The 21,150-nt window shown below is 44.0% G+C and overlaps 1 protein-coding gene and 1 long non-coding RNA gene across 2 annotated transcripts in view; one reads left to right on the top strand and one right to left on the bottom strand.

The window, feature by feature from the left end:
- Positions 1 to 863, bottom strand: part of MOV10 (Mov10 RNA helicase) — a 276,396-nt gene extending 275,533 nt beyond the window's left edge. The window contains exon 1 of the mRNA XM_069238670.1: positions 625 to 863. Coding sequence (XP_069094771.1) covers positions 625 to 758 — 134 coding nt within the window. The 5' untranslated portion in view covers positions 759 to 863. The remainder of the gene's footprint in view (positions 1 to 624) is intronic.
- The window catches only part of LOC138299946 (uncharacterized), a 73,947-nt gene extending 54,202 nt beyond the window's left edge, over positions 1 to 19,745 (top strand). Inside the window, exon 3 of the long non-coding RNA XR_011204855.1 lies at positions 19,652 to 19,745. This is a non-coding gene — a long non-coding RNA (uncharacterized lncRNA). The remainder of the gene's footprint in view (positions 1 to 19,651) is intronic.
- Positions 19,746 to 21,150: the final 1,405 nt, after the last annotated feature.

The following is a 21,150-nucleotide window of genomic DNA, read 5'->3' as shown; positions in this document are numbered from 1 at the left end:
TTCCCAACTATTAAAATATCTCTTAAGTTTACATTAGAACATTATTTGAGCACTATTTAAAAAAAAAAAAACTAGATGACGGATATACACTCAACCAAGCAAAATTAGTTCCTTAAGTAAAGTTCCACTTATATACCACCTTTGGAATAACTCCATTAAGCCCCCCACCGTCCCCATTTGTGGACCCATCTCGACAGAACTAGGTAAAACTAACCATGGGGAATCCAAATTGAATTTATGTTTTTGGAAATTTGAAAACAGATTCGTCATACAGTTCCAAGGTTATTAACAAAATAAAAACTTTGGCCTAACCATAAACACAAAGGCAGATCTCTCGCTCTCTATCTATCTATTACATATGTGTGTATATATATATATATATATATATATATCTCAAACAACTAAACAAATTCACACGAAATCAAAAAAGGCACACTTTCTGAGTGAAGTTCTACTTAAGCATTTTAATGGAAAGTGCAGTTAAACCATAACAGCACAGTTCCTGGTGTCTCTCTAAAAATACATAGAAACAAATGTATATTAAAGTTTATTTGAAATATACTACAGCAAAAGCAAGCGTGCACTCCGATTTAAATAAGTTTCCAGACACCACTGGTTGCCTACCTGTATCTGAACTCTTCTGAGTAGATGGCTTTCAGTTCAACTCTTTTACTCAATTTGCTTCTGTTCGTGTCTTTCAGAAACTGAATGAATTGCTCTCCTGCCGCAATTCGCTCTTTAAAGGTCAATGGAGGCATGACTCTTCTCTTGGCCGTACCCTGCTCACTGTATTTCCTGGACGGCTCGCCCTCAATCTGCCTTACCGTAAGATCGTCGCTTTATATATCCCCGAAGGTTGACACAGCCTACGGAAAAGAAACCTTCAACTAGGAAAGAAACGAAAGTGAATCTTGTCTGGGAGCATTTCACATTTTCGCATCCTCATAGATACCAGAAGGAGGCGGGACAGCGTTGTATTCGCCTGGGCCCCACCCTAAACAGGTTGGGAAACTTTCCGCCCCGGAAGACACATTTTCACATTAGGCAGTTAAGAAATATATAACGCCTCAACCTTAAAAAGACAATGCAGAGACGCAGGTCTTGCTGGAAAAATACATAATTGATGTTTTAAAATTTGATGTTGATTTAAACGATATTTTACAATAGAATTAATATATTGAAATGCAGAAGAATAAATGCAAACAGCTTTGGGCTTAGAACATGCATGCCAACATTTCAGAAGAGTAAAGGGGGAGAGAAAAATTAATCAGGAGAAGTATTGCTCTTTGACATCTATAGAAGCAGAGGTAATTTCTGGCGAAAGATGATCAAAATACAGCAGTTTTTGACTCTTTAACCCCTTCGCTGCCATGCCTTTCCCCACCTCAGGTGCCAGGCCTTGTTTTTGGCTATTTGGGGCAGTTCACGCTTAGGCCCTCATAACTTTATGTCTACATAAGGTACCCACCCCAGATTTGTGTCCTTTTTTTCCAGCATCCTAGGGATTCTAGAGGTACCCAGAGTCTGTGGGTTACCCTGGAGGAGAGCAAGAAATTAGCCAAAATACAGCAAAGATTTTGTTTAAAAAAATAAAAAAGAAATGGGAAAAAGGGCTGCAGAAGAAGGCTTATGGTTTTTTCCCTGAATATGGCATCAACAAAGGGTTTGCGGTAATAAAATCACCATCTTCCCAGCTTTCAGGAACAGGCAGAAGTGATTCAGAAAACCACATTTTTCAACACAATTGTTGCATTTTACCGGGACAGTCCCCATTTTTTACTATTTGTTTGTGCTTTTAGCCTCCTTCCAGTTAGTGACAGAAATGGATGGAAAACCACTGTTGGATCCTGGACAGCTAAACATTTCTGAAAACTAGACAAATTCTGAATTCAGCAAGAGGTCATTTGTGTAGATACTACAAGGTTTTCCTACAGAAAATAACAGCAGAAAAAAAAAAAATACTTGAGGAGAAAAAAAACAGCAATTTTTCTCCACATTTTACTCTGTAACTTTTTTCCTCTGCTGTCAGATTTTCTAAAGCAATGTACTGTTAAGTCTGCTGGACTCTTCTGGCTGTGGGGATAGATAGGGCTTGAGGGTTCATCAAGAACCCTAGGTACCCAGAGCCAATAAAGGAGCTGCACCCTGCAGTGGTTTTTCATTATATACCGGGTGTACAGCAATTCATTTGGTGAAATATGAAGAGTGAAAAATAAGTATCAAGGAAACCTTTGTATTTCCAAAATGGGCACAAGCTAAGGCGTTGAGAAGCAGTGGTTCTTTGCACATCTCTGAATTCCGGGGTGTTCATACTAGCATATGATTTACAGGACATTTCTCAAATAGATGTCTTTTTTACACACAGTCTTGAATTTGGAAGGACAAAATGTAGAGAAAGATAAGGGGCAATAACACTTGTTCTTCTATTCTGTGTTTCCCCAAGTTTCCCGATAAAAATGGTACCTCACTTGCGTGGTTAGTCCTAATGCCCGCGACAGGAAATGCAACATGGACACATAAAATGTTTACCTTTAAATCTGACGTGTGTTTGGGAAAGTGGCTATCTGTGGATTTTGGCCTCTAGCTCAGCCGGCACCTGTGGAAACCTACCAAACCCATGCATTTGTTAAACCTAGACACGTAGGGGAATCCAGGATGGGGTAACTTGTGGGGCTCTCATCAGATTCTGTTACCTAGAATCCTTTGCAAACCTCAAAATTTGGCAAATAAAACACTTCTTCCTCACATTTCGGTGACAAAGTTTAGGGAATCTGAGAGAAGCCACAAATTTCCTTCCACCCAGCATTTTCCCAAGTCTCCCGATAAAGATGGTACCTCACTTGTTTGGGTAGGCCTAGTGCCCGCGATAGGAAATGTCCCAAAATACAACGTAGACATATCCCATTTTCCCAAAGAAAAACTGACCTGTTTTTTGCAAAGTGCCTAGCTGTGGATTTTGGCCTATAGCTCAGCCCGCACCTACGGAAACATAGCAAACCTATATGTTTTTTAAAAGTAGACACCCAGGGGAATTCAGAATGGGATGACTTGTGGGGCTCTTGCCAGGTTCTGTTACACAGAATCCTTTGCAAACCTCACAATTTGGCAAAACAAATATTTTTTCCTCACATTTCGGTGATAGAAAGTTCTGGAATCTGAGACGAGCCACAAATTTCCCCAGTGTTTCTCCAAGTCTCCTGATAAAAATGGTACCTCACGTGTGTGGGTGGCCCAGGTGCCTGCAACAGGAAAAGGCCAAAAATGTGTAGAGATTGAGGGGATAGCACAGCAAGTTGATAAGCACAATTTTTTCTTTTATACATTTTTAGGCTGACTCTGCTTTGGGGACCCACACAAGAGATGTATCATTTTACTTGGCAGACTGAGGGGAATGCTGGGTGGTAGGAAATTTGTGGCGGCGCAGTGATCCTATGGAAAATATGCTTTTTTTTTAAAGCAAATTTTGAGGTTTGCAGAGGATTCTGGGTAAGAAAATGTTGGGGGATCCACGCAAGCCACACCTCCCTGGACTCCTCTGGATCTCTAGTTTTCAAACATGGCTGGGTTTGGTACGTTTTCCTAGAACAAGGCCACACATGGGACCAAAAACTCGGTGCCGCACCCCACACCCAGAAACACAGGTAGTTTTGTAATAGATCATTTTGATTTGTCCACATCCTTCTGTGATGTTCCAAACACAAAATTGTGAAAAGAAACACACTTGAGTTATGTTAAAAAGACCCCACACCCACCAACCAAGTTGGTGGCATACTTCATCATCAGGGTCCCACCGAGACACGTAGCCTGTAACAGGTGTGCTGCGACGCCTGATTACAGCTGAGCAGGTTTTTTCATTTTTACCACACATACTGGTTGGATTTTGCACGAGGGTGAGTGATGGTTCAGTAGATCAAATTGTATGAACAAGAGATGTCACAAAAATAAAATGCACTGTTAATAACTGAAAGGCCAAAAAACGGAACCAATGACTCACAGCTCATGTGCTGTAAAGCCGCTAAAAGGCACCAACCGCTTTACAGTCCATTCACATACCTTTCATACATGACATGCACAAGACCATTCAAGCCGCCAGCCTCAGGCCCAGCACATTACAACACTCACATCAACAGACGGCACCATTCAAGGGCCCCTCACCTTTATGCGTCTACATGCCTGACACAGCAATCACACCAGCTGATGGTAATGTGTAGACTGGCATTTGGTTGGCAGTGTGTTGCAGTGGCCAACCACAAGTCACTATTTACACTGCCAGCCAAGTGCCACTCCGCACACCGCCAGCCAAGCACCACTCTACACACACCGCCAGCCAAGCACCACTACATGCACACCGCCATTCCCTTTTTTTTTTGTTTAAACAACAAAGAAACCACTAACTAATAAGAAATAAGTACAAAACTACAAACACAAAAGCTCTAACTAAATACATGACAACCATGAAACTGAACATATAAAAATATAAAACAGGGAGTCTACGCTCACAGTAGTTCCAAATAAGGTTTTTGAGTGTGGTAACTCCTGAAACAGCCATCCACACACTGCTCAGGCTTTGAAGGACAATCAGGGCAGTACATCCTAGTCTCCTTCCTGATACCTCTTCGAGCACAGACTCTACATCTCTTAGCAGGAAAGTCTTTTTTGGCTATGGGAGGAATGTGCTCAGCAAAGCGGCGATCTTTTAATCTAGCGCATCCTCCACCACTGCATCTCTAGGAACTCTTGCCTGTTGCAGCACAAGAAGGCTGGCTATGACAGACTCCTGAAATTTCACAAATGTCATCCTTGGTTCTGGAGAACTATTCTTGAACACAACAAAAGCATTAAAAGTTGCCAAGTGGAACAGGTGAACCACTAATTTCTTATACAAAACTTAAGCCTTATGAGCAGCAGTGTAAGGTCCAACCTCTGATCTTTTCTATCAACATCACTCATGTGCTTATTGTAGTCTAAAATGCACACACGTTTGTGCACTTCAGCAACTTGACCCCAAACCGCCACAAGTGAAGTACTCTCATCACGGATGGTAGATAGCATGTACACATCCCTCCTGTCTGCAAATTTCAGAGCTAGCAGCTCATCATTGTTCAAGGAACTGCACTGTCCCTTCTCATGTTATTTTATAGACAAGCTCTCTTGGATAGCCTTTCCAGTTAGAGCAGATTGTGCCACAAGCAACAGTGTCCACTCTGAACAATTCCTTGAACAACTGCACTCCAGTGTAGAAATCATCTACGTACAAATGGTGACCTTTGGTAAACAGTCGTCTACCAAGTTCCCACACAATTGTCTCGCTAACTTCAAAAGTGGGCGACAACCAGGGGGGTCAATACTGGAATCCCTACCAGTGTAGCCCTGGAAATTATAAACATATCCTGTACTACTTTCAGACAGCAGATAGAATTAAAAAAATACCTGTTGTCTAGTGGGCAGATGCGATCGGGCAGCAGGAATGCTTAAAGAGACATCGAGGGAAAGGAAAACTTTCTGTGCAATTTCTCAACCCCCTCCCTCCACCCCGGCCAGAGAAGAAACTCACCTTCTTCTCCCTCGATGCGCTGGAAGCAAATGGCTTCTAGCGTGTCCGGCACCCTCTAATGATGTCAGCGCGCAATCACATGCTGACGTCATTAGAGGGGGGAGTCGGTGTGGAAGGGAAAGCGATTCCCCTTCCAACCCTGCCCTGGGTGGGTGGGGATGCCCTCGGGGGGTGGGGGTGGTTAGCGCTTCCACCGAGGGCCGGTCCCAGGATGTAATGATTAAGTCCGTGGTGCCTCAGCGCCGCGCCACCGGATGTAACCATTATGTCCTTGGTGGCCAAGGGGTTAAAACGGGAGTCTCCCACCTGAATCAGGTCTATTGGCATATATGTGAGGAAAAGTTCAAAAAATAAAACATTGTCCTTGATTGGTTACTTATTATAATTTTTATTCACTTTACAACTATATACTTTTTCTTGGGTTTTATAAATTCCATCTGAGATTACACTTATTAAATTAGGTGGGATACAATTTAGCACTTCAGTTATAGAACGCTATATTTGCTACATGGCCAAAATAGAGCTTAATCCCATGCTTATTTTGGGGATTTCTCTGATCTTTTGCAAACAGTGCATTATATGATCCAAGCGCACACTGGAAATTATGCATCCTGCCAATTTCCTTCTCCCCCACAATTTGCAACAGTTCTATGGATGTACCAGTGGCAGCTCCTCCGCTGGGGGGAGGAGCGTTGCCCCCCCGCCAGCAGCAAAAGCTGCTAAACCTTTAACAAATGAAACAATAATAAACCATGTTTGTTAAAGGGGGGGGGTGATGAGCAGTGGGAGGAGTACACTGTGCACTCCCCTGAGTGCACATGTATGTTTGGCCGGCCGTCTCGGGCTGGCCAAACACACATGCGCAGAAGGCTCTCTCCGAGAGAGCATGCACAGGCTTCCAGTCTGCCTGGGAGTGCCCTGGCTGGGTTCTCCCAGCCAATCCTGACGCTGCTGTGAGCAGCATCAGGATTGGCCGCAGGGCAGGGTGGGAGCCTGTGCCTGCCTTCAGCGACAGGAGAAAGAGGAGCAGCGCTGCGGATCAAGTAAGGTGTTTTTTTTTTATTCAATTTTACCCCCTCACCCGCTCCACCCATTGTGAGCAAAGCCGCGACAGGGATGTACCCCTCTGTTTAAGTCACAAACACTAAGGAGAGTCTACCTTTCATTCTCTGGAAAAAGGTTTGTTAATTGAAAGTGGTGATCTGACCACTTCTTTTGTTTTGTTTTTTTTAATTATTTTTGACATCCTGCTTTTTATTATGGAAAAGTCCTCTGTATGGTTATGAATGTCACCCCTGCCCTGAGTGCCCCATCTGTACTGATCTCTGGATCCCTAACGTTGATTTTTGTTGTCGTAGGGAAACGCAGATCATACATGTGCACCATGACATAGTCCTGTCTCACAGATTGCAGTCTTGTTGGACTGGGAGGAGCACCAAAAGCGCTACCCTCATAGTGGCAAACTCACCAATCGCAGAACCACAGGGATCAACCTACCTGTCCAACCTAAGAAGGGTGAAATGGTCAGCAACCAGCATAGGCTTACTAGAAAAGGAAGATGAAAGGCACTTCAAGCTGGCCCAAAGTGATAGTAGCCATCCAACACAACACTGGGAAAGATTCATAAAATAATTCTCCCTACAACACGCCTCAAAAGTCAATATCCATACAGCCCAAACAACAGCTGGCCGCTCTGCAGAATGTTGGAACAAGAGTGAGAATAGAGAAATAAAAATCCTCAAAAGGTAGGTCAATAGGGCTCTGAGAGCGGTACAACGGTTCCTAAAACCAAAGCTTTTAAAATCATCCTCGGGAGCAAGAAGAAGGAACTAAAAAGGGCCATTGGACCAAAAAGGGAGAAATGGTGGAACATTCCTGGGCAAAGCTCATATGGGACATAAAGCACCATAACGTCACTGCTTTTTGGCGCACCGTCAACTCTCTAAATACCTACCTGGTACACAAGCCTCTCCCACCATACGTGGTTGGGAAACATAGACCACTCTCTTTAGAAACACCCCCAAATGCCACACCAGACCCACTGACACTCAACCAGAGTTCTGCCTCCTTTGCAAGCTCCCTGGGGTCAGAGAGCTCACACACTGACAAGTGTTGGCATAACCCTGAAAAACAACAATGAAGCAGGTGCTTTCTGACAAACAGATTAAACAGACCTTCAAAATTGTTTATTGTGCTACCCTTCACCCATCCATCTAGTGCAATGCAGCAGTCCTCCACAAACTCCTCCCAAGACTGGTGGGACAGTTTCTTACAGCCCCTGAACTTCCTTCTGTATTCCTCAGGGGGAAAACCATACTTCTCAATCAGTGCATTCTTCATAGCGTAGTACCCCTCCCTGTCACTCCCTTCCAGAGCCAGTAGGTCATCCCTCCTCTCCTCAGGAATATAGTTCCCTAGGTCAGTCTCATAATCCTTCTCGGGGATCCTGCACTCTACTAGAGCCCTCTCATATTCCTTCAAGCACTGATGTATATGTCACCCCCCCCTTTTGGAACCTAGGTACCAGATCTCTGGGTATGCGAGGAATAGCTTTGCTACAGCACTCTGCTGCCACCACTGGACTCCACTTGCAGCACTGGTGAGTCCAGAACCTTCAGACTGTGCTCAACAGTGAGTCTCTCTCTAGCAAAGGTCCTCTCTGCCTCTGCCATCCTCTCCTGCACTAAGGTCTTTTCCACCTCAGCCCTTCTCTCCTCCAGAGCAAGACGCGCAAGGTGTAACTTCAAGTCCCTCCCTACCTGCCTAAAGCACTGCCACACCTGGGGTCAAACTTATCTAGGTTTCATTTCCTACTGCTCACTTTAACATCTATACAAATGCAGCAGACACGGCAGGCAGTCAAGGGGAAGCCTCGGCAGACTGGCAATGCCATCCAGGTCCCATCACCCCAGATGAGGAGGGAATCTTTGAGGAGGACACAATATAATGGCAGATAAACAAAGGCAGACCTACTGGTGCTCCCGGCCCAAATGGAATTTCTTAGGCCATCTTCAGGTTCAACTCAGCAAAATAGGTGGGGTATATGGCCCCACTCTTCACTCACGTCCTATCAGGTGCTACAATCCCAGCCTCCTGGAAAGGGTCTATCATTGCACCAGTCTTGAAGAGGGTGACAAGTCAAAACCTGAAAACTTCAGATTGATAGCCCTCACTGATAATGAGGCAAAGTACTACGCAGGCGTCCTCTTGGAACAGCTCATGGATTGGGTCAAAGACCCCTCCATCGTCCCAATCAATCAGAAATGGTTCACAAAAAAATCTGGGACATTGACAAATATCACAGCACTAACGCTGTTGCTAAAGGCTTCTAAAAAAGAAATCAACCAATCGTATCTCTTCTTCATAGACTACAAAGTGACTTTTGACTGCGACTCGCGAAACCTACTCTGGAGTAAGCTAAAGAACTGGGTTGTTCCATCCACACTCCTTAGAGCAATAGAAAATGTATACACGGATACTTGGGTCAAAATAAAGCTGGGTAATGGAGCTAGCCTCTCATGGGCCTCATCAACTTCTCGTGGGCTTAAGCAGGGGTGCGTCCTAGCTTAGAAGCTTTCTAACCCATTTCTAGCAGACCTTTCCTCATCCTTGGCCACAGTAAACCCCCACGCCCCAAAGCTCGGTATGATCAACTGCCAATCATGCTGTATGCCGACGACTTGGTTCTGATCAGCAGTGCAAAGGTGGGTATGCAGCACCTTCTGAACGCTAATCACATCTATTCATTAGTAAATGGCCTCAAAATTAACAACAAGAAAACAAAAATTATTAACTGCTGCTGAAGAACTAGAGGCAAAATCAGCTGGACCCTTGACGCAACAAAGGTAGAAGAAGTCACAGCCCACAAATACCTCACCCTCACATTTGATATTCAAGGTAACTTTAAACCACAAAGGAAGGAAATGAAAAGAAAAGGTATTTCCCTGGTGTCAGATCTCAGTGCTCTCAGTAGGAAGATGAAAGGGCCCTCCTATTAAACCATCCTGGAAACAGCCAGAGCAAAAATAGTCCCAACCTTGGCCTATAGAAGCAAAGCCCTCCTGAGCAGGGCAACAAATACATTAAACTTCATCATTGTCAAAATCTACAGGTAAATTTTCCACCTCCCCAAATATACCTTGGCAGCCCGATCAGGCTAGAATTCAACTTTGTAAAACAAACAATTGGCAGAAGTGTCTTTATCACCATGTGCTTCTGAAAGGAATACTTAAACTACAACGTCTAGCTGGAAATTAATGAAACCCATTCAGCAGCTGGGAAATTTCTCAGAGATTCCATTGACCAAATTAGTCTTGCTCAGTTATCGTTCACATCACTAGCACCTGAGTCACTCAAAAAGACAACTCGCTGAATATCAAGTCTAGTCTCATCATTAGAGGACAAGGCTTCCCTTGCGAACTGTGCCCACTCATGGATGGTACAAAACAGTTATATGCAGCTAGAACCACAAGCATACCTGAGTGAGGCTGTCAACAGTAGAATCAAGTGATCATTCCTAAAATACCACCTAGACGCCCTCCCAAATAACACACACACAGCTCCCTGGCTAAGGGAAGCAGGTGAAACCTCCTGCAGGTTATGTGGCCAATAAAAAGAAGATGCAATCCACACCTTCTGCCTCTGCAGCTCACCTCTAAATCTGTGGAGTCACTGGCTTAGGACCTTCTGGAACCATGCGGGCATGCACTCCTGCAGACAAACAAAAATAGCCTGCCTAACACCAATAATCCTTGTGTAATATCTCAAACAGTAAAATACCCACAGGGCATGGACCACAAAGAAAACAACCAGCCATTTTGCTCACATCCAATAACCAAGACGCTTGCTCCATAATGGAGGCTCTGCTCTATCACTTTGCTGTACTTTTTTTATTACTACCTGCAAAGACCCCCTTTTGTTTTTTTTAGCTCATAACCTTCCACTCACATCGTTAAACATGCCAAATGGCCATCGGTTTCCCTGCCTCAAAATAACCCCTTCTGTGCCACGGACGTAGTGGTTAAGTCCCGCTGCACAGTGCTCCTGTGCCGAGGACGTAACTGTTACGTCCTCGGCACGGAGCCCGGAGGGAGCGCTAGCGCTCCCTCCGTGGGATCCCCCCACCCCCTGTAATGACGTCAGCACGCGATCGCGCGCTGACATCATTACCCATTGCCGGTCGCACTGGAAGCCATTTGCTTCCAATACGGCGAAGAGAGAAACAGGTAAGTTTCTCCTCCAGCGGGTGGGGGGTTTGGGCCAAAGAGGCACCGGGGGAAAGGAAAGACTTTTCCTTTCCCCCGGTGTCTCTTTGAGCATTCCTGCTGCCCGAAGCCCACTAGACACCAGGGATTTTTTTTATTTTTTATTTTTGAAATGTGTAAGTGTTTGGGAGCAGCCCCTTAGGCAAGGGTCGCTCCCATTTGGGGGCATGTTTATGTTGGCCATTTCCAGATCGGCCTATTATTTTTAGGCAGATCTGCCCCCAAGGGGGGCAGAATCCACTAGACGCCAGGGATTTTTTTGTTGTTGTGATAAAATGTTTACGTGTTTGGGAGCGGCCCCTTGGGCAAGGGTCGCTTCCTTTTTGGGGCATGTTTATTGTGGCCATTTTATTATTTTTAGGCCGATATCCATTAGACACCAGGGATTTTTTGTTGTTGTTGTTGTGATAAAATGTTTACGTTTTTGGGAGCGGCCCCTTGGGCAAGGGTCGCTCCCTTTTGGGGGGCATGTTTATTTAGGCTGATCTGCCCCCAAGGGGGGCAGAAGCCACTTAGACACCAGGGATAGTGTGTGTGTGTGTTAGTGGAGGGGGGGCAACCCGTTGGGCAAGGGTCGCCCCCCTTTGGGGGCACGTGCACCAAGGCCATTTCTGCCCCCCTTGGGTACAGATCGGCCTATTATTTTTAGGATCATCTGCCCCCAAGGGGGGCAGAAACCACTAGAACGCCAGGTTTAAAAAAAAATATGTTTATTTATGTGGGGGGGTGTCCCCTTGGGCAAGGGGTACCCCCCAAGGGGGGCATTGAACTGTTGGCCATTTCTGCCCCCCTTAAGGGCAGATGGGCCTATTTCTTTTAGGCCCATCTGCCCCAAAGGGGGCAGTAGCCACGTAGGCACCTGGGATAGTGTGTGTGTGTGGTTTGTTTTTTGTTTGGGGGTGGGCCCTTGGGCAAGGCTTGCTCCCCCTGGGGACACACTACTAAAGGTATTTTCTGCCCTCCTTGGGGCAGATAGGCCTATTTTTAAGTAGGCCCATCTGGCCCTATGGCAGAATCCACTTAGGCACCAATTTCTAAATGCTTGATGGTGGGATGTTTGTCAACTGACGAAGTATTTGCATTTGTGATAATTTATTTCCTCCTTTTTGTTCTAGTTCAAAGCTTTTGCTTTCTTTGCTGTGGCTCCTTGTGGTTTTGGCGGTGGTTGACCTGCTGTTTGCATAGTTGCATGTTTTAGGTAAATAAAAACAATTTACTCCAAAGGAGTATTGTTGCCATGCATGAATGACATGTTTGTGGGTGGTGTACTAAATACAGGTTTGTGTGAAATTGTCCTTAGATTTGTGCACAATGATATTTGTGTTGCCTTATTTCTAGTTTGCTTTTCTTTCTTTCTTTTTAGTGGGATATCATTGGTGATTGCTGTGTCTGTGCAGAGTAGTTGCTGGTGATTCAAGCTTTTTCAGGCAAGTGAGCGGTATAGTTTTTGAGTTTATAACTCTTACTAATAAAGCTACACTTTATTACTTATCTTACACAGTGCTGGTTGTTGGTGGTGCATTTGTCCAGTTAATTTTGGTAGGAAAGATCATGGCTAGCTGCAGGATGACCGCTCAGCAGGTGGTTGGTATGCTTTTTGCGTCATTGTCTGATCATGATTATGAGACGGACTCAGCCTCTGAGGCAGAGGAGGAAGTGAGGGATTCTGTCAGTGAAGTTTCTGTCGGAGAGGAATCTTCTGATGAGGAAGCCACACTCAGTGCAGATGAAGGGCCTGTTTGAGAGGAGGACACTGATGTGCCATTAGTGCAGCAACCTGGGGCTGAAAGGTTCCCGTTAGAAGACCTGAACTCTGGGTTGCCCTAAACATGGAGCAGCCAGAGTTGCCTGCCTTTACTGGTCTCCCGGGGTGTAGAGTCAAAACTGAGAACTTTTTGCCTGTCAATTTCTTTGAGTTATTTCTGGATCATGTGTTTTTTAAAGAGATTGTTGAGCAGACTAATTTGTATGCGGAGCAGTATTTGAGGGACAACGCTGCTAGACTTAGGCCGCACTCTAGAGCTGCCCAGTGGATTACCACAAATTTGGAGGAGATGAAAAGGTTTTTAGGTTTGACTTTTTGATGGGGTTGATAAGGAAGCCGTCACTGGCTTCTTATTGGTCTACGAGTCCCTTGATGGCAACAGCTATATTTCCTGCAACAATGAGTCGTAATTGGTATTTGCTTCTTCTTAGGATGCTGCATTTTTATTGACAATGCATTAGCCTTGCCACGAGATCACCCTGATTCTGACCGTCTTTTTAAGATTAGGCCTGTCCTTGATCATTTTGTAGATCGGTTTTCAGAGGTCTATGTTCCAGGCAAAGAAATAGCTGTGGACAAGTCTTTGGTCCTCTTCAAAGGTCGTTTGGTTTTTAGGCAGTACATTCCTAGCAAGAGGGCACGATGTGGAATTAAATTGTATATGCTGTCTGAAAGTAGTACAGGATAGGTGTATAATTTCCGTGTCTATACTGGTAGGGATTCCAGTATTGACCCCCTCGGTTGTCCTCCCACTTTTGGAGTTACTGAGAAAATTGTGTGGGAACTTGGTAGACGACTGTTCAACAAAGGTCACCATTTGTATGTAGATAACTTTTACAATGGAGTGCAGTTGTTCAAGGAATTGTTTAGAGTGGACACTGTTGCTTGTGACACAATTCGTTGTAACCGGAAAGGCTATCCAAGGGAGCTTGTCTATAAAAAACTTCAGAGGGGACAGTGCAGTGCCTTGCGGAATGATGAGCTGCTAGCTTTGAAGTTTTCAGACAGGAGGGATGTCTACATGCTAAGTACCATCCATGATGAGAGTACTTCCCCCGTGACTGTTTCGGGCCAGGTTGCTGAAGTGCACATACCTGTGTGCATTTTAGATTATACTAAGCACATGGGAGGTGTAGATAGAGTTAATCAAAGGTAGGAACCTTATACTGCTATTCGGAAGTCTTACGTTTGGTATAAGAAGTTAGCAATTCACCTCTTCCACTTAGCACATTTTATTGCTTTTATTGTGTTCAAGGATAGGTCTCCAGAGTCAAAGATGACATTTGTGAAATTTCAGGAGTCAGTGATAGAGAGCCTTATTGTGGTGGAACAGGCCACAGTTCCTAGAGAAGCAGTAGTGGAGGATGTGGCTATTTTGAAAGATCGGCACTTTGCTGTGCACATTCCTCCTACACCCAAAAAAGACTTTCCAGCTAAGAAATGTAGAGTGTGTTTTTGAAGAGGTATCCGGAGGGAGACTCGAATGTACTGCCCAGATTGTCCTTCAAAGCCTGGGCTGTGTGTGGGTGGTTGTTTTAAGAATTACCACACCCAGAAGAATTACTGGGAACAACCATGAGTGTAAACGCATGTCTGTTTTTTATTTTCAGGTGTTCAGTTTCATGGTTAGCATTTCTGTCATGTACTAAGTTAGAGCTTTTGTGTTTGTAGTTTTGTAATTATTTCTAATTAGTTAGGGGTTTCTTTGTTTAAAAAAATAATAATGATAAAGTGATGCTATTGTGTATGGAGTGGGGCTTGGCTGAGGGTGTACATAGTGTACGTATTGACTTGCTATTGGCTACTGCAACACACTGCCAGCCAAATACCAGTCCACACACTCCCATCAGCTGGTGTGATTGTTGTATCAGGCATGTGGGCGTATGTAAGTGATGGGCCCTTGAGTGGCGCTGTCTGGTGATGCGAGTGTTGTAATGGGCTGGGCCCGTGGCTGGCGGTGTGATTGGTCTTGTGCATGTCATGTATGAAAGGTGTGTGAATGGACTGTAAAGCGGTTGGTGCCTTGCCGTGGCTTTACAGCTCACGAGCTATGAGTCATTGGTTCAGTTTTTTGGCCTTTCAGTTATTAACAGTGCATTTCATTTTTGTGAAATCTCTTGTTAATAAAATTTGATCCACTGAACCATCACTCACCCTCGTGCCAAATCCAACCAGTATGTGTGGTAAAAATGACAAAACCTGCTCCGCTGTAATCAGGCGTCGCAGCACACCTGTGACACGCTAGGTGCCTCAGGTGGGACCCCGATGATGAAGTATGCCACCAACTTGGTTGGTGGGTGAGGGGTCTTTTTCACATAACCTAAGTGCATTTCTTTTCACAATTTTAGTGTTTGGCACATCACAGACATATGTGGACACATCAAAATCATATATTACAAAACTACCTGTGTTTCGGGGGGAGGGGACACCTATGTTTTTGGTCCTGGGTGCGGCCTTCATCTAGGGAAACCTACGAAACCCAGACATTTTTTAAAACTAGACACCCCAAGGAGTGCAGGGAGATGTGGCTTGTGTGAATCCCCCAACATTTTCTTACCCAGACTCCTCTGCAAACCTCAAAATTTGCTTAAAAAAAGCATATTTTCCTGACTTTCGTTTGTACGATCACCGCTCCAGCACAAAATTCCTACCCCCCAGCGTTCCCCTCAGTCTCCCAAGTAAAATGACACCTCACTTGTGTGGGTCCCCAAAGCAGAGTCAGCCCAAAGATGTATAAAAGAAGAATATGTCCTTATCAACTCGCTGTGCTATCCCCTCAATCTCTACAAGTGTTTGGCCTTATTCTGTTGCAGGCACCTGGCCCACCCACACAAGTGAGGTATCATTTTTATCTGGAGACTTGGGGGAATGCTGGGTGGAAGGAAATTTGTGGCTCCTCTCAGATTCCAGAACTTTCTGTCACCGAAATGTGAGGAAAATGTGTTTTTTAAGCCAAATTTTGAGGTTTGCATAGGATTCTGGGTAACAGAACCTGGTCAAAGCCCCACAAGTCACCCCATCTTGGATTCCCCTAGGTCTCTAGTTTTAAAAAATGCACAGGTTTGGTAGGTTTCCCTAGGTGCCAGCTGAGCTAGAGGCCAAAATCTACAGGTAGGCACTTTGGAAAAAACACCTGTTTTCTGTCAAAAAATGATATGTGTCCACGTTGTGTTTTGGGGCATTTCCTGTCGGGGGCGCTAGGCCTACCCACACTAGTGAGGTATCATTTTTATCGGGAGACTTGGGGGAACGCTGGGTGGAAGGACATTTGTGGCTCCTCTCAGATTCCAGAACTTTCTGTCACCGAAATGTGAGGAAAATTTGATTTTTAACCCAAATTTTGAGGTTTGCACAGGATTCTGGGTAACAAAACCTGGTCAGAGCCCCACAAGTCACCCCATCTTGGATTCTCCTAGGTCTCTAGTTTTTAAAAATGCACAGGTTTGGCAGGTTTCCCCAGGTGCCGGATGAGCTAGAGGACAAAATCTACAGGTAGGCACTTTGCAAAAAACACCTCTGTTTTCTGTCAAAAAATGGGATGTGTCCACGTTGTGTTTTGGGGCATTTCCTGTCGCGGGCGCTAGGCCTACCCACACAAGTGAGGTATTGTTTTTATCTGGAGACTTGGGGGAACATAGAATAGCAAAACAAGTGTTATTGCCCCTTGTCTTTCTCTACATTTTTTCCTTCCAAATATAAGAGAGTGTGTAAAAAATACGACTATTTGAGAAATGCCCTGTAATTCACATGCTAGTATGGGCACCCCGGAATTCAGAGATGTGCAAATAACCACTGCTCCTCAACACCTTATCTTGTGCCCATTTTGGAAATACAAAGGTTTTCTTGATAGCTATTTTTTACTCTTTATATTTCAGCAAATTAATTGCTGTATACCCGGTATAGATTGAAAACCCACTGCAGGGTGCAGCTTATTTATTGGTTCTGGGTACCTAGAGTTCTTGATGAACCTACAAGCCCTATATATCCCCGCAATCAGAAGAGTACAGCAGACGTAACAGTATATTGCTTTCAAAAATCTGACATTGCAGGAAAAAGTTACAGAGTAAAACATAGAGAAAAATTGCTGTTTTTTTCACCTCAATTTCAATATTTTTTTTTGTCAGTTGTTATTTTCTGTAGGAAACACTTGTAGGATCTACACAAATTACCCCTTGCTGAATTCAGAATTTTATCTACTTTTCAGAAATGTTTCGGTTTCTGGGATCCAGCATTGGTTTCATGCCCATTTCTGTCACTGACTGGAAGGAGGCTGAAACCACAAACAATCGTAAAAATGGGGTATGTCCCAGTAAAATGCCAAAATTGTGTTGAAAAATTGGGTTTTCTGATTCAAGTCTGCCTGTTCCTGAAAGCTGGGAAGCTGGTGATTTTAGCACCACACACCCTTTGTTGATGCCATTTTCAGGGAAAAAACCACAAGCCTTCTTCTGCAGCCCCTTTTTCCTTTTTTTAAAAAAAAAAACGCAATTTTCACTGTATTTTGGCTAATTTCTTGGCCTCCTTCTGGGGAACCCACAAAGTCTGGGTAACTCTAGAATCCCTAGGATGTTGGAAAAAAAGGACGCAAATTTGGCTTGGGTATCTTATGTGAACAAAAAGTTATGAGGGCCTAAGCGCGAACTGCCCCAAATAGCCAAAAAAAGGCTCAGCACAGGAGGGGGAAAAGGCCTAGCAGCGAAGGGGATAAGCGGCAATATCATACCGGGATACTGAGCAATGAGACATTCTCGCCGCCTACCATTATGAAGCTTCCTCTTATAAGTTTTAAAGAGTTTTAATTTATTATTGCACATAATTTGTAATGATTTTAATTAATCAAATCAATAAATTTCACTTACTTACTTATTAGTGGTGAGAGGCTACTGCCTTCTCCAGCAGTAAAGCAGCACAAGCACTGTGACGGTAGCATATTGTGTAGTGATTAGCAAGAGTGAACCAGTCCTTTTTATGATTTGCTTGCGAGCTGTGCTTGCAAAATCTTTTGTTGTTAAAAAAAACTTTAAAAGGAGCAAATAAACCGCCCCTTACTTACCTGAACTTACCATTGGCTTGGTCCAACATCGCTCTGATTTGTGTGCTTCTGATTGGCCAGCACATCATCTGCTTCACTTCCTGCTGTCTTCTTTGCCGTTCATACTGTCCGGTTGCCTGTGGACCAAGTACTCCTTCCGGTCACTTGCCATTGGACACTGGCCAGGGTCCTTCCTCTGACTACAATGCTGAAGGTACTTCTTTTTTCTTTCTGCATGCCATCTTCTTTCTTGGCTGACATCTTTCTTCGCTGCCGTCTTTTCTTCTTCACCGCATGCAGTCTTCTGTCTTCTTTCTCCACTGCTGTCTTTTTTTTCCTCCTTAACTGCATGCCGTCTTCTTTCTTTGTTGCTGTATTCTTCCTTCTTCACTATGCCGTCTTGTATCTTTCTTCACTGCTGTCTTCTTTCTTCTTCACCGGATGCTGTTTTCTATCTTCTTTCTTCACTGCTGTCTTCTTTCTTCTTCAACACATGCTGTCTTCTTTTTTCGCTGCCGTCTTCTTCCTTTGCTGCCATCTTTTGTATTATTTCTTCACTGCCGTCTTCGGTCTTCTTTCTTTCCTGCTGTCTTCTTCTTTCTTTGCTGCCGTCTTCTGTCTTCTTTTGCATGATGTCTTCTCTGTCTTCTTTCGTCCTTGCCGTCTTCTTTTTCCTTCATTGCTTAGGTCTTCTCTGTCTTCTTCCTTCTTTGTCGCATTTCGTCTTCTCTGTCTTCTTTCTTCATTGTCGTCTTCTTTCTTCACTGCCATCTATTGTGTCTTCCTCCTTCTTCGCCGCATGCAGGAACAAATGTGGTTTGCAATTGTTGTGCATTGATCAGTGTGGCAGAATGAGCATTAACACAACCACGCACAGGAAAACAGTGTTAAATTTGTTGTTTCAAAGCTACAGTGCTACAAATTGACAGCCCTGCTGCATCTAACATTTAAGCAACATTACAAGAATGTGCAGTGACAGTAAAAAACAAGACGACAATGCGTTAATTTGTAGATGTCTGTACTGTAAGTGCAACAAAGTAATACTGATTTATTCATTTTTGGCAGATGTTTTTGTGTTTCTTCAACATACTGTCCACAGGATCCTAAGATTATTTTATCATTAGTGTTTTCTAAATGTTTAATCAAACAATTGCCTTTGCATTGCGTGGTAGCGATCGTCAAACAGCCATTGGTCAGAACTTTTATTCTGGTGATGACACGCATCCATGTTACAAACATGCTTTCTCAAGTTGTTTTCTTTCACATGCAACAATGGAGTTGCCATTGTGGAATGGAAACTTTATACATGCTGTTTAATGTATAACAACTAATATTAAATAAATAGTTTACTGTTAAAATCAAGTTGTATTAAATTTTAGTCAGTAAAATCAGCAAAAATGAAGAAGAGAAAATAAGAGATAACTGTCACATTTGTTGTTAAATTGGCTTATATGTAACACAAACATTTTTAAAAGCCACATTAAAAATAGTATTTTAGATTTATTTAGTACAGTGGCTGCTCATTTTAATATAGTCTCAAGCAGGTTTTTAAAGTAAAAGCCAAAGTTTCTGACATAAAATTGAGAAACTTAAATATCTATTTCTTTGAACTATTCATCAACGTTAAGGGCCTGATTCCAACTGAGGCAATTAATTCCTATTTCTGTTTGTCAATCGGTTGAAATTACAAGATTTGTTGGAAACACTACACCCCCAAATATTACATGATAACGTTTAGCAAGTCAAACCTGCTGCTGAAATCTACAAGGGTTAAACAAGCTGTATGTTCTAATACCTGTGGTATTTGTTGTGGAAAACACAATTAACAAGCATTGGCAAAGCCAAAAAGTTTCACCTTTGTTTTTTCTTTAGCATTCTCTCTTACTATCTAACTAGATTTTTTATATATATATATATATTAGAAAAATGTTATAATCATGTTTGTTTGAAATTTGATAATCCGCTAATAGTTTTTTATGATGTGATGTACAATTTATTAATAAACAACATCATAAACAACTATCAATATCACGCAGGGAATTCAAGACCACCTTCCCTGGTGCACCATCAGCTGCCTGCTTGCCAAGATCAGCGTGCCCTATGAGGAAGAGGAGAGCATTGGAGGGAGCAACATCCATTGTTAATCATGCTGAGCAGACTTTGAGACTGTGTGGAACTGAGGATCAGCAGCCCCATATGCCAGAAGGGGCTGCCTTGTCAACAAAAAAAGGATGATGGACAGAGTGCGGACACTTTTTTAAACACTCACCCACAGTCACAGATCTGGGTTTAATCCATTGTTATTTTGCTCACCATGCCACCCCAGTTTGGTCCCAGGCATTTACAAATCAATCTTGACCCTGATCCCCGTGGGAACAGTCCAGTCCGAACTGCCAGGCCAGTTCCTCCCTGGACCGGAAGCAAGCATCCTGGGACAGGTTGCAGGGTATCACCCTTCATCCGCCAGATTGGCTTGAATCCAGTGGCACAGTGAGCAACGGACCCACGTCTGGGCATACCCTTCCCACTTAGGGCGACTTTAGCAACATAAAAGTGTTTTGTGTTGTGATGTTGCTGCCTTGCAGACACCTGCTCTGCTGATCGGGTTGGTGCCCGTATACAATAGGGAAGCAGTGACCCCATATGCCAGAGGGAGGAGTGAGGCTGCAGTGGAAAACCTCCACGCATCGACCCCAGATGAGAGATTAGAACCAGGAATTTCTCATCATCTTCCACCCCCTTGTTGTGGGAGAGACCCAAAAGATTTACCTGCAATGAGAAGCCACAAGGACCCTCGAGACAGTGCAAGAGCGCCACCACATGTGAGCAGATCAGCAAGTGCAGCCTTCCTGGGCCGTGTGCAGCTCTGACACCCGCATAGGGGGCATGCTCAGAAACTATGACCCTCCAAGGCTGCAGGTGCTTGTAAGACTGAATTTGGTCCAGTCGGTGCCAGAGGAATTTGCTGGCTAGAGAGTGCCTCATCACTCGGTACATGGCCCAGTTGCTCAGGATCCATAGTATTTCAGACCCCCCAGGACATAAGCAGTAAAAGGCCTCAAAACCCACAGTTGGCGCCAGTAACCCCAGCATGCACTGTGGCCTTCTGAAAGGGGTTCTGACACTGCTAATTTACTAATAGAAGCTTATGCTTGGTGAGATTGGTGGACTTGCATCATGTGCCCATGAGGGTAGGAGGCTATTGATAGACTAGGATTTGACTGAACAATAGTGGCATAAAGAGTTTGGTGTGTGGCGGGTCGGTATGGAACATTGTATTGGGCAGCAGAGGATGCAGGTTACATAGTGGGGGAATTTACTAGTTTGAGAGGTTGGGATGATTTTCAAGTGAGGTGTGGGTTGAGTTCCACCATTGATCCTGTACTGTGGTGTGGTATGGTGGGAATGAAAGAGGAAATATGTGGCTGACATAATAGTTGGTGGATAAAAAATGGTTGTTGCTAGACCCTCCCATGATAATATGGCGACTAAATTTTGGCCTTCTAAAGGATGTCTGAGTTGAAGGATTTTGTGA

Source organism: Pleurodeles waltl, chromosome 6 (assembly GCF_031143425.1).
Source record: "Pleurodeles waltl isolate 20211129_DDA chromosome 6, aPleWal1.hap1.20221129, whole genome shotgun sequence".
In the NCBI taxonomy this organism is placed as follows: domain Eukaryota; kingdom Metazoa; phylum Chordata; class Amphibia; order Caudata; family Salamandridae; genus Pleurodeles; species Pleurodeles waltl.
This window is presented reverse-complemented; position numbering and strand designations above follow the sequence as displayed.